At 37.6% G+C, this 12,761-nt stretch overlaps 1 protein-coding gene across 1 annotated transcript; it reads right to left on the bottom strand.

Moving 5' to 3' along the window:
- Positions 1–1,100: 1,100 nt before the first annotated feature.
- LOC116258372 (protein CANDIDATE G-PROTEIN COUPLED RECEPTOR 2-like) lies at positions 1,101–10,749 on the bottom strand. Its single transcript, XM_031635499.2, has 6 exons — positions 10,269–10,749; positions 3,865–4,056; positions 2,132–2,294; positions 1,675–1,777; positions 1,452–1,533; positions 1,101–1,363 (listed from the first exon to the last, which is right to left on the bottom strand). Exons 1-6 carry the CDS (start codon positions 10,575–10,577, stop codon positions 1,286–1,288), a joined length of 927 nt encoding a protein of 308 aa, XP_031491359.1. The 5' UTR covers positions 10,578–10,749; the 3' UTR covers positions 1,101–1,285.
- Positions 10,750–12,761: the final 2,012 nt, after the last annotated feature.

The following is a 12,761-nucleotide window of genomic DNA, read 5'->3' as shown; positions in this document are numbered from 1 at the left end:
AGTTTAAGATCAAGTTGCAAGAGATTGAGAATTCATATTCAGGTCATCTTTTGGCATAAACTGATACAAATCTGCCTAACCCCACTTTGTCTATAAGTGGCCGACTTATGCATCAGCCCACCAGTTAAACATGTTTACAGAGGAAGTTGATGACTACAGTACACCAGTTGCTTTACAGCCATATAGTTGGAGGAAAAAGAAGCAGTCCAGGCGTAATTCCAGGTGAGCCGACAAATCAAATAACATGGTTATCCCACCGCAAAAGGCAAGCGTTTAACCTCCACTACATCGAGTTACGGCTTACCCATCTCATGAAGTCGACGCAACTTAAGCCGACACATGGGATGCGAAACCAAGAATCAGACACGGGAGAGTTTAGCCCAGCCTCGTCAACCATGACAGACTCCGCCAGTTGTTGGCTTCAAACCATATGATGGATTCGACTAGATTCAGTTTGCAGTGATAGCAACAGAGCCAACATGGAGCAGCCCATGACTAGAGTTTTTTCCAGCCTGGGTTCCCACCCAACTCTTTAAGTTGCCCATTTTGCATGTTTGAGTAAGTTGACGAACCCACTGTGTTCTGGTCCATTATGATGCATGCAATGTTGTCACACGGGTGTGGGGTGCAAGTGCTGGCGCTGGTGCGCGATGCAGCAAGTTAAAAAAAAAAATTGAATGTGAGTGCGGTGTGGACCTACGTATATGTGATTTGCTATATATAAGTAATTTTATTTGTCTATACTTGAACTTTTTTTTAATCAAGGTTACCTTAATCTCATACAAAATTTAAGTTTTGTTAAATAAAATAAAGAAGGAGAAAAAGAAGAGGGAAAGATAAGAGAAGGAAAAAATGAAAAAAAAAAAAACGGAGAGAAAAGAAAAACAGGTGAGGTCAACAGCCCCCAACTCGGTTTGAGGTGTGGTGTCAGGAAAAACCTGCATCCACGTCAACCCGCAGCATCCACGTCAACCGGCAGCGTCGACACACCACCATATTTGTCACACCCGTGTGACTCAGATGCAATGGTGGCAATGGTGAAATGTTCATAAGCAGCATCCCAGACCATGTGTTCTGCAGTCCAGAGAAACTCCATCTGATGAGTCTAGTTCTTTGGCTACTGAAACGTGAAAATATGATTCCACAGCATAACTTCCTGCTCATTTCTTACAACACTCAGAAAGGTGGGGCTTCCTGTATCTCTGGGCCCCATCTAAAGATTCATGATATTCATTTACATTTTACACTTAAGCAAGTTCAAAGCATTTATTCACATTACAGGTGACTATTCCCAATCACCATCGAAGAAACCAGCATCTTTCATCTCTGAGTAGTACACGTTCTCCAAATGGAGATCTTCTTCCTATCATGACGACATTTTTCACATGTAAGTCCACGGTGAGCATAGTGATTTCTCTAAAGATAATGGAATCATGTAACAAAACACTCACCAGGAAAAAGTCCGACAAAAACGTCAGGTAGATGAGAGGAAGATAAAGGGCATGATATATGAGAACAGTGAGGCTGTAAAGCCTGCACACAAGAAGATGGAAAGCTGTAAGGAACATTGAGTAGAGCTATTAATGAACAAAAAGCTGCAGCATTCACAGGCATTCCATCCGGTAGATAGCATTAGGCAACTTAGCATTATTAGATAGAAGAATAGGAATATACCAGAAGCCAAACCCAGCTCCAATCCCCATAAGCGCACAAGCAAAGAGTGCAGTTGCATTGAGGAACAGCATTACACCAGTGTAGTTATAGAAGGCAGGTCTTGCTGCACAAAGTAAAATAGATGGTTAGGCTATCACAGAATAAGGTTTTCTGCTGTATCTCCCAAGGATAAAATCTGAATATTACAATGGGCAATCACCAGATACCAGCCAAATACATTACACCTAAAACTAACATCAACAGTTTGATTCCAGCTACAAATCCATTAGTCAGGAGACTTCAATAACTGAAAGAGACCCAAAGTCTATTACCACTAATTGTAAGCACTAGTTCCGCATCAAGTCTCCCTCAGAATTTTGAAGAATAAACAGTGATACAAAGAGGCATCTGAAATCAAAACACTTGCACAGGTCCAGTGTTCTAACAACAAGTACAGATGATGTGAAGTACAATTTACCTGGTAACCTGTCTCTCCATTTTGTGTGGTGCATGAAGAACACCATTGCATACACTGAAGTAAGCAAAAGCCGATGGAAGACCCAGAGTATCCACTTATGCTGATCTTGTTCATCCTTGTTGTCCACAAATAAAGGGACTCCAAAACCAAAGATGTAGATCGCCTAGACGTTAAACACAATTTTATCAGAAAGTGAGAGCATTCACAATTAGATTTCTCCACATAATGAAAGCTATGCTCAAAACAAAATTCACAGATCACATTCACTCAACTTCTGCATGGGTCAGATTAAATTAGATAGTAAATTCTTCATCTCAGCATAATCCTCATCACCATGAGGTGCTAAAGTAATAGACGTGGAGGGAAGATTTGGGATCTGGAACCTGGGCCAGAGAAGAATTTCCATTAATAGGGAATCAATAGCTTCCATCTTTCAGTTCCACAGTGACCTGGCCAAATAGGAAATGCATCTTGGTTGGGCATGAGTGAAGGAGGAGATTTATTGATGGCTTAGATGAGATGCGATTGGGTGCTGAAGTGAAAGATGCCATTATTCTCTCAAGTGATTGGAAGTGGAAGGCATGGATGCCTCAGGTCTGCACTTGGCCAGGATTTTTCCTGGGTTTAGCATAAGATAATGGAGAATCTACCTCAAGGCAGGGAATGGAAACCTGTCTTACACTTCTTTCATTGATTCCTTATATGTGAGTGGGGATTATATTTGGAGTCTTGGACCAACAAGCCAGCAGTCTAAAGCTCGGGGGGGTTATTTTTGTAAAGGATTTGAATAATGTATAATGTTCATATGGGGGCTTATTGTCTTGCCTATTGGTTCCTTAATTTTTTTAATGCATCTCCTTCTAACAAGGAAAGGAGCTACCCAACAATTTTCAAGGTATTAGGTGCTAAACAATAATTTTAAGACCAAGACTAAGAAATTACCATTATTGTGGAAATTCCACACTGAAAAGCATATCTGGCACTTTTATCTTACATTATTATTTCAATGGTCAAACGACATGGAATTATCAGCCCTTAGATAAGAATGTTTAATCTCCTCAAATAATTAATAATACATGTGGATTCAGAGTCAAACTGGTCACTTTAATGGCTAAAACTGCGCTAGGTTTGCATCAGTGCACCTAATGAATGCCTTACTGACAGAACTGCTTTCCAAACGTTCTAAAGATGCACATTTTGCAATAGTTAAGCCCATTTCATTTATGTTGTGCAGAAAAAAAATTCAGAATGCATCATGGATATGCAAAACTTGACGTTTATTTGGTACCAATTTATAATAATTAATAATTCTTTTCATCCAGACAGATAACTACTACAGACTAGGCATGAGATCAGGGAGATTAGTGTCCATGTGCCAGCTAGCACTTTTGGCTACTAATGCTACCATCCAAATTATTGAAGAACCCCTTAAAAATCTTATGTCCACTTTGATAACAAAATGAGGAGGTCAAAGTGCTCTTGCAGCTCTTGCAGAAGAACCGCCAATTTGGAGATCAAGTTTCAAATTTTCGGTATTCCATTGGACAAAACATTGAAAACAAGTGTTGCATTAACAATCAAACCTAGAAGCTACAATAATAACAAAATTACAGTATCTAAATTAACCCATTTGGAAAACAACAACTCAAGAAATGAGCTCATTGTTCAATCAACGAATAATTCATGTATGCACATCCTTAGACATGGTTCCAAACAGAGAATTGAAAGCTTACCTTGAGGAAAAAATCAAAGCATACGATGATTCCCGAAATAATAAGTGTACGCATGAGAGCTTCCAAGCCACTATACTGGTTTCCTTGGAGTAAAAATGCAAGCAAGCTCACTTCAAGGAACAACATCCCAGTAGTAGTTAACAATGACAAAAGATTCCAAGCAAACTCTTTCCCAGCAGTACATTGCCATGCCTGAAATCCAGAGAAGAATGTAATTTTTTATATCAAGGTCCTATGACATGCCACAGTTTCAGCAAATGAATAAAAAAAAAGACTTTAGCTAGCAAACATCATATTCACATATATAAAGAAAGATCTGAGGATTAAATATTACTTGATAGCCTTATTAATATCAAACGCCATGTCCACCAATTGCACTTGATATCAAATAAAGGTAAGAACAACCGACATGCAAAATACTCTCAGGGTGTTGCATGACAAGAATCTCGGTCAGACATCCCTGGACACAATTACCAAGGCTAAGCATGGCACGGTCTCTTATAGACCTGACCTTCTCTCAAATACTTGAGGTCAGGTCATCAGAGTTGAGACCCACCAATTACATGTAGATAAACAGATCCACTGTCCAGCGTTTTTATCTTTTGCCTTTTGCCTATCAGAAAAAAAAGGGATTTCATATCCTTATATCTCAAATCTTATGGACCCTCAAGATTTTTGGACAACATATGGAAGGTCTCCAATGTACCTTCAGTGAGAGGATATCATCCATTAAACGTTATAGGGATGAAGAAAAGTGATGGGTAACAGCAATCAGATTTTCCGAAGAGATATGCTAGGCTGAGTAGCAGAACAGTTTATCCATCTGAATACACTGCCACTCGGAGCTTCACAAACTAAAGTGAAGGACCACATGACATCCCCAAAATACCAACTGAACACTGTTGATCAAAGGATTGGGGTCAACTATCATTTAAGATTAAGAAGAGATGATTGGTATACCAAGCCCTATATCTTTCATTCAAAAACACCCAAAAAAAAAAATGGCAGCATAGAAGTATTGTCTGTCCATTGTTTTATGGAACACATACAAACACACATACACACACACAAACACAATATATATATATATATATATATATATATATACACAACACGGATTTATCTGGCCATCTGGATGCTTTCGGCCTCTCACACAAACAGCCCAATGCAATGCATCAGACTGCATTTTTGAGAGGCCAAATGGACAGTATGTATATATATATATATATATATAGGAAATAGGTAGCTATCATATCAGACCCTATATACCAAACCTTTAGTAGGAATCATCCAGGCCATCGATTCCAAGAAGAACAAATAGTAGAGATTAAGTTACAAATATAAAAGACAAGTTGTTTATTCAAGAGTCCAAACTACCCCTCAAAAAAGACAAGGAATTTCGTTTATGAAAAGTCATTTGTTTCTCTTTCGTCTTTCCATGTCTCATCCTCTGAAGGATATTATGGATTCTTGAAAAAGACAAATTGCTTTCTATATTTGCAACTGAATATCCACCATCCAATCTCCTTGAATTGATGTCCTAGGTGATCCCCATCAAGTCTAGTATATGAGGTTTTATCCGCTTAGAAAAGAAAAAGGCCCAAGGATTCTCCAGCTACCTATTTGGAGTCTCTCTCTCTCTCTCTTTCTATATATATATATATATATATATATATATATATATATATATATATATATATCACCACTGGCATATCGTATCGTATTGGTTGGGCTGACCTATACACCGTATCATAATCTATCGTAAATGTACCATGATGTATCGTAAAATTGATTTTTTAATTAAAAAACACCAAAAAATAAGGAAAAATATCTAAAGCAGAAAAAACAAGAACAATGTATTTCATATAAAAAAACCCAACACACATAAAGAACATTAATGATTCATCATTCATCATTCATAAACCATAGGCAAATATTCAGCAACAAATTCAAAAAATGAAAAGTAAGACTAAGATATTCAAAATAAATAGTAAAACATCTATGATCCATCACAAGTTTAAAGAGCATCTATCACGCACGAGTTGAGACTTTAGACTTTAGAGTGTTATAGAGTCTAGAAATCTACATCACGAGTTCATCAAACCGATGGTCAAACCAATGGTTTCTTCCCCAAAACAGCGATCTTTTGGAGAAACCAGCAAATCTCTCCTTCTCACAGCCTTTAGAGAAGTTTAGAAAGAGGGAGAGAGGGACTCAATCTAAAATAATGACACAAAAAGGGGCATTGGGGTCCGTTGTAACCCTGTATCGTAAGATAAGGGGGGGATCGTGTGTATTGTACAATACACCTCCCCGTATTGTACGGTATACCCGATACGGGCACGATACACAGGCGTATCGCATATCGAGCCCATATCGTCTAGGTTTTCTTCACTCAAACGAGTTGTATCGTACGACACTAGCCCATATCGTACGGTACAGATAACACTATATATATATATATATATATATATATATATATATATATATGCTTGTTTCCTCAAGTATTAATTGGGAAATTTGTTTTCTCGTGAAAATCTCAGTATTCAACAAAATATAAAAATAAAAAATTAATGGAAACATTATGAAGTTTATTACTACTTTTCCTACAAAACACTAATAAAAATTTAAACGGAGGCTAAAATGTTAAAAAGAATCTCAAAAATTTTTAAACATATTAACAAAATAATATTTGAAAAAGCACAATTTTTTCATTTTGGGATATTTTACAAAATATCATGATCTTATCATTTTCTAGTTTTTCTTTATTATCCCAAGCTTTTGAAAAAAGATAAGAGTACATGTGTATCACAATCATCAAGAAAAGAACCATTAGCCTACCAAGTAGAAGATGGTGAAAGACTTAGGAAACATCAACTCCCAATGCTTTTGTTTCCGATCATAATTGGGTGCATCAAAGTAACTCACAACGGACAAAGAATTTTTGCTTTGGATCTAATCGTTACTTAAGATCCATATTTATATTCATTTTTGGTTCATGATATATTCAGATCTTAATTTGTTTGGATATTGGTTAAAAATTCATATCCTATTTATGTGGTTCAAATAGATATTATCATGCTTGCTTTACGAATATTCGTTGTCATTTTGGGTCGATACTGATATTAAATATGTCCAAAATTTTGTTTTATATATCCATTTAGCTGTTGCATTTGGATCTCACAATAAACGTTGTACTCTTTTGGAGCATGATCTGATTTTGACTGCTTTACACCTTTATTTAAGATTTATATCTTTTCTATATTGGATCTAAACACATTGATATGCTTAGTGGTATTTAGATCTAATGATTTTATTGAATTTGAGAAAAAAAAAATGTACATATTCAATGTGAGTAGCACTAGAGTGCTAGAAGACGAATTTCTTTTGTTTTTTATGAAAGAATATTCTCGGGACAAAGATTACATTATTGTATGTTTATTCTAGTTAAAAGGAATGATTATATTACTGTATACGTAACTCAATGAGCAAATTGAATATTGTCCAATCCCAACTACATGCACATACAAGTCATCGTAGAAGAAGACCTTATAGCATAATGAAGAGCTTTCCCAAAAGGGCCTACAAAGTCCAGTCAAAACCAGTTTGTTTTTCTTTTGCCCAAAAGACATCTAATCTACATGTCTAATGAATCAACATTAATTTTATAAAGCACTATGTCTAAAGGCTTTTACCAGCCAGGCCAGGCATCTTCTCCAAGCCAATAGCCATCTCTTACCTCTTTGACTAACCAATGGTAGTCTGAAGCCTCCGAACCACAGATCATGAAAAGAATGTGATTCAGATCAGGCCATATACAAATAAATAACTTATAGAAACTCAAGGAACCCTAGAGGAAAATCAAGGCATGGAAATATCTGCCAACCAAGTAGAATTCTCTCTTCAAATTATACATAACAGGCAAGCAAGAAACGCCAGCAAAGAAAATATCTTCATTCTAAAAAAGGAACTCCTAATGTGGCTCTTTTGCAATAGAGCATCACTAGGTCCCAGCCCAACAAATAAATAATTTATGTGAGAAAACTTACTGAAATTCTTAGCTTCTAAAAAATTTCACTGATACCCTTCTACAGTCCAAACCTGACACAACAATACACCAGTTCGCACCTCAAACTTGATGGTTGGCGCCAAGAGTAACAAAGAACATTTGACTTCCTCTGTCACTTAAAAACATGCCCGTACTTCCATCTTTCTAGTAGCTCAGTTGTCTAATTCAAAATGCAAATGTTTCTGAAATTCCCAGCTTAGCCGTTATTATTTCCTTGATACTGGTCATGTCTGCCACCCCACCCACACTTTTTCATCTAACTAATAGGGTTAATGATTAGCTATGTAACCCAAATTTAAGCAGTCTTAACTTGTTTAAATTCACCTTGAATCCAACTCACATGACAAAAAAAAAGTTGAGCTGGATTTGCCAGCATTTGAACTTAGTTAGGCTTTGAGTACCAAAAAGTATAACCATAACTTGTTTCAAGTTTCGACATTTATCACAGTAGGTGATTTTTAGGGTAATGATTTCTGTTCACCTCAAAGTTCCCTGGTTCAAAACCCATAGATTTTCTTTATTGTTGATCTTGACCATAAGGAAAAATGTTTAAAAATCCTTTCCTTATTCAGCTAGATATGCACTTAGACAAGCCAAATTATTCATTAAGCTTGGTCAACCCAAGCCAGATTGAGGTTCAGACCAGGCTTGATCTAATACTCTTCAGATGGAGCCTAGTTTAAGCAGTCTCAAATTTGGTTGGCTCAGTTCTGGCAGACCAGTAATGCAATCCCTCCATATAAAATCCATTTTCAAATTCTCCAGAGTCACATCCATTGATATTCGTTTTTCAGTGACACAATGTACATCAACATTCTCATGACTGGAATCTTTTCTATGGTCATATCTTCTATAGTTCCTCAGCTTGGTTCTTACCGCTTTGCAAATGCAAAGAACAGTCCCAAGATTTCTATAGGAAGTTTCTCAAACCTAACCAAAAAAAGAAAAAAGATGCCTTACGACTCCATTCTTGCTTGTTGATCAACACTGACACATAAACTCAAATTCATTTTTCAATGACTACAAAAAAACCTCCGAGATTTGATTCCAGAAGCACACGCAAAAAACACAATGTCACAATGAGTAGCAGTGAGATATGTAACGAGGTCAGCTTTTTGTAAAACCATTATGGGCAGCCTTTATCGGTAATTCAGTTTTCTTGCACTGTGGACAAGATAGATGCCAATGTGTTTCGTTTCACTGTAAAACCTTTATGTATAGTCTTTGTTGGTAGCTCACTTTCCTTGCCATTTAGACAAGACAGATCCAATATGTTCCCTTTCACAAAACTTGGCCTCAAAAATGAACGTTCTCTCCTTACTGAGTGAAAGAAATGAATACTCGGATTGGTTATTGTATCCGCTTACTTGAGGTGAACGAATTTTGATTGGTATAGCTAACCAAGTACATCACCCTTTCCAGTAGTTTACCTAGACTGTTAACGCCATCTCACAAGTTGATTCCATGCAACAAAGTTTTCAAAATCTTGAAGGACCTTCACACCCGATTTGTTAAATATGAGAATAGTTACTGATTTTTCATGATTTGGTTTACTTGGAAAATCGCAGATGAAGTATGAGATGCCTCAGCAAGTTCTCATTTACCCAACTATTTAGTAAAACCGGTGGGAGACCAAACCCCAAGCTAATGGTTGATGTCCAAGCTATTACAACATATTGTTGGCCTTTTTTAAGCTAGTTTTGTATTTCAAACTGTTTTTCTTTGACACTACGATTGAACTCTTCAACTAACCAAATGTTGCACTAATTTCATCCCTATGTCGTTGGAAGTTGTAATTCGCTTTGCTAAACCTTCCGTCTTAATCTCCGTCAATTTTTAGTTCCTAAACAAGTACAACAGAGTACTTTCTTAGTAACAAAAACCAGAAACAATTCGATGCTTCATAAAAAACTAACAAACAAAGGAGTATACACCCCATACCATAGTACCTTTCTTGCATTTACCAACTCCTAGTTGAATTTCACCATACCAGTATAATTGTCCATGCTACCAGACCACGAGTTCAACAACGATATATACTTCAGCCGACCCCAACTTCAAAGGTATTGATAAATCCACTAACCTGGCCTACAGAAGATCCTAATCCGCCAAAAAAACTGTGGAATTTCTGCCCGTTAAAGATCAGAGAGCTCGACATAGAGACGAAACCCCAAAATTGGGAAATATAATTCATCAAGACAGAAATCTCAAAACCGCAAAATTGCACAATTTTAACCAATTCGGCATCAAACTCAAACTCTAACGGCCGAAATCATAAGGAAATATATTAACGGCCAGGGGTCAGGACCTCGAGGAAATAGGACCATCTCATTACCTGGAGCAAGCACCACAGGAAATTAAGGACTGCAACGATCCAGAGCAGAGCGTAGTACGTGATCATTATGTACGAGCGCCCATGTGCAAGCTTCGTAATGCTCTTCTTCGCCTGCGAGAGAAGGAATACAAGGAAAAGGAACGAAGGGACGACGAGTCCAGCGTCTAGCCACCAGCCGTGGCATCCGGAAGCCCACCTCCACAGGAACCCCATTGTGCCGGCTGTTGCTTCACTTTTCGCCGCCACCGTCTCCGCCGGCGGCGGCAAGACAGGCGACGATAGCACGATCACCTCTTGCAATCCCCTCATTTCATTACCATCAGAATACCCAGTCGATCAACTCAGGAACCTGCGAAGGCAGGAGCTTTCAAGAGACCGAAGGAACTCCCACGCCAGCAAACTCGACAACAACAAGAGAAGACGCCAGAAGGCAAAATTTTGGGGAAGAAATGTTCGATCGATCGAGAGTTCACGACTTCCCTTCTTCGCACTTCACCAACCAATGTCTTTTCCAAATTTTCACAAAAGGGCCCATATTTTACGACTAACCTTATGAAGCAGCTCAAACTTTCTGAATTATTCATGTAACCACCTGCATCTCCACAAACTTGTACGGGGTTTAAAACGAAATTATGAAAATGCCCTTGGTTCTTGACAATAAAGCAAAAAGCAAAAAATCAAAAACAGGAAAAAATTATTATTATTGTTTTTAAGATATCCTTTCACATTTGAATGGTTAAACATAAAAAATTGAAGTAACGGTTCATAAGAGACTTTAGATGTAGTTCCAGTCCATGGATTATAGCTTTGAATCACGTAATGGCTTTATACTGATTGTATATTGTCAATCACAATAAAAGCAATTCTCATGGATTATAGCTTTGAATCACGTAATGGCTTTATACTAACTATATATTGTCAATTACAATAAAAGTCTCGTCTCTTCAAATCATATCCAATTAATCTTTGATCCTCTCCTTTCCCAAAATTACACTGTCTAATCTCTCTCTCACACGACTAATTGCTCTTTTTCTTTTTATATCCCCTTGCTTCCTCCCTCTTGGAAACCTTGTCGGTGCACATTTGCATCGTGCATAAGTTCCTATGTATGCTACCTATTGATAAAAGTGGGCCAAGAACCGTATGCAAGTGGGTTAGGGGTACAGTTGTCATGTCTCGATGGGCTATGTACCATGTATAGCATGCAGGTAACTTCTTCTTCTCCCCCAGCCCTCGCTGTCCTGGCCTCTCTCTTTTCCCTTTTGTCGGTTCTCATTGCACCTTTGCTGGAGTGATTCATCGCTATATCTCACAAGTAAGCCCTTCTTTTTTAGTTCTGGTATCATCTTTTTACTTTTTGCCTTTTCTTTCTTCAACTTTTTACTCTCACTTAATCTCCCCTTTTAACCATTCTATTGACCCTACTTTTCCCCACACCCTCCTCCTTTATACCCCATCACCCCTTTGCCAATTGTTCCTAGCGGCTCACCTGGTGTTACTGGCTAGTTTCCCCTCGAGTTTTTTTTTTTTTCGGCCTCCTTTTATTTGTTTGGTCTTTATTTTGTTTTGGCTTCCTTTAGTTTCTTGTTTCTTTGTCTCTTCTCCTCACAATAATGAATCACATCTCTCTCTCTCCCTCTTTCTCTCTCTAAAAAAAAAAAGAATCGTCACTCTCGCTGTACAAGAGAAAGTTGTGCGATGCATTAATAGCATTGATCATGTTTTGATTTATTTGATGATGCTCTGACACAAGGATTTACGTTTCTTGATTTTCCTTTCACGTTGGAATTGTTTTCTTTGCATTCGTTTATGTATTTGTGTAAGTTAAGTGACTTATCAAAAAAAAACGCCAATGAAAGCCCAATAAAATAGACAAGGATAGAACACCTTTCTTCCATGGTTGGTCAAAGCTCTCGACACGAAATGTAAACAAGAAGGATAATTAGAGAGAGAGGAAGAGAAGCAGTTCATCATAGAGAGAAAACGAAGCAGCAAGCGTTTCTTTTCTCAGTATGAGATGGTGTGAAAGCACTTCTGCTTAACTCTATGATAATATGAGTTCTATTGTGGCGGAATTAATTAGAAGTCCTCCCGCAACCCATGGGTTTGCTACATCCAATTATATAAATTCTTGGTATTACTTCAAGGAAATGGATACCAAAGGCCTTTAAAAGGATGTAGGTTTTGTGGTTTAGTATTGAGTGCAATTTCTTATGAACAAGAATGCGAAGCTGGATAACAATGCAATTTGTAAAATTTCGACTGATTTCCTTAGTTCTGAAGCACTAGGCAATTTTGTCGTCGGTCACTCCATATTGTTGTGCCATAGAACTTTTTGTGTCCTTCGACTATTGATCTATGTTTTTATACTTTGTTGGAGATTTCCCAATTTTGAATGGTAAATATCATTTTACACTCGCCTCATCTTTTGCTCTTCAGCTGATTGAAGTTCCAATATGGGGACATAAGGGTGGGTGTCGGGCCGGGGGCCGT

The sequence above is a fragment of the Nymphaea colorata genome, chromosome 8, assembly GCF_008831285.2.
Source record: "Nymphaea colorata isolate Beijing-Zhang1983 chromosome 8, ASM883128v2, whole genome shotgun sequence".
Taxonomy (NCBI): Eukaryota; Viridiplantae; Streptophyta; class Magnoliopsida; order Nymphaeales; family Nymphaeaceae; genus Nymphaea; species Nymphaea colorata.
The sequence above is the reverse complement of the archived record's forward strand: the minus strand, read 5'-3'. Positions and strand labels throughout refer to the sequence as shown.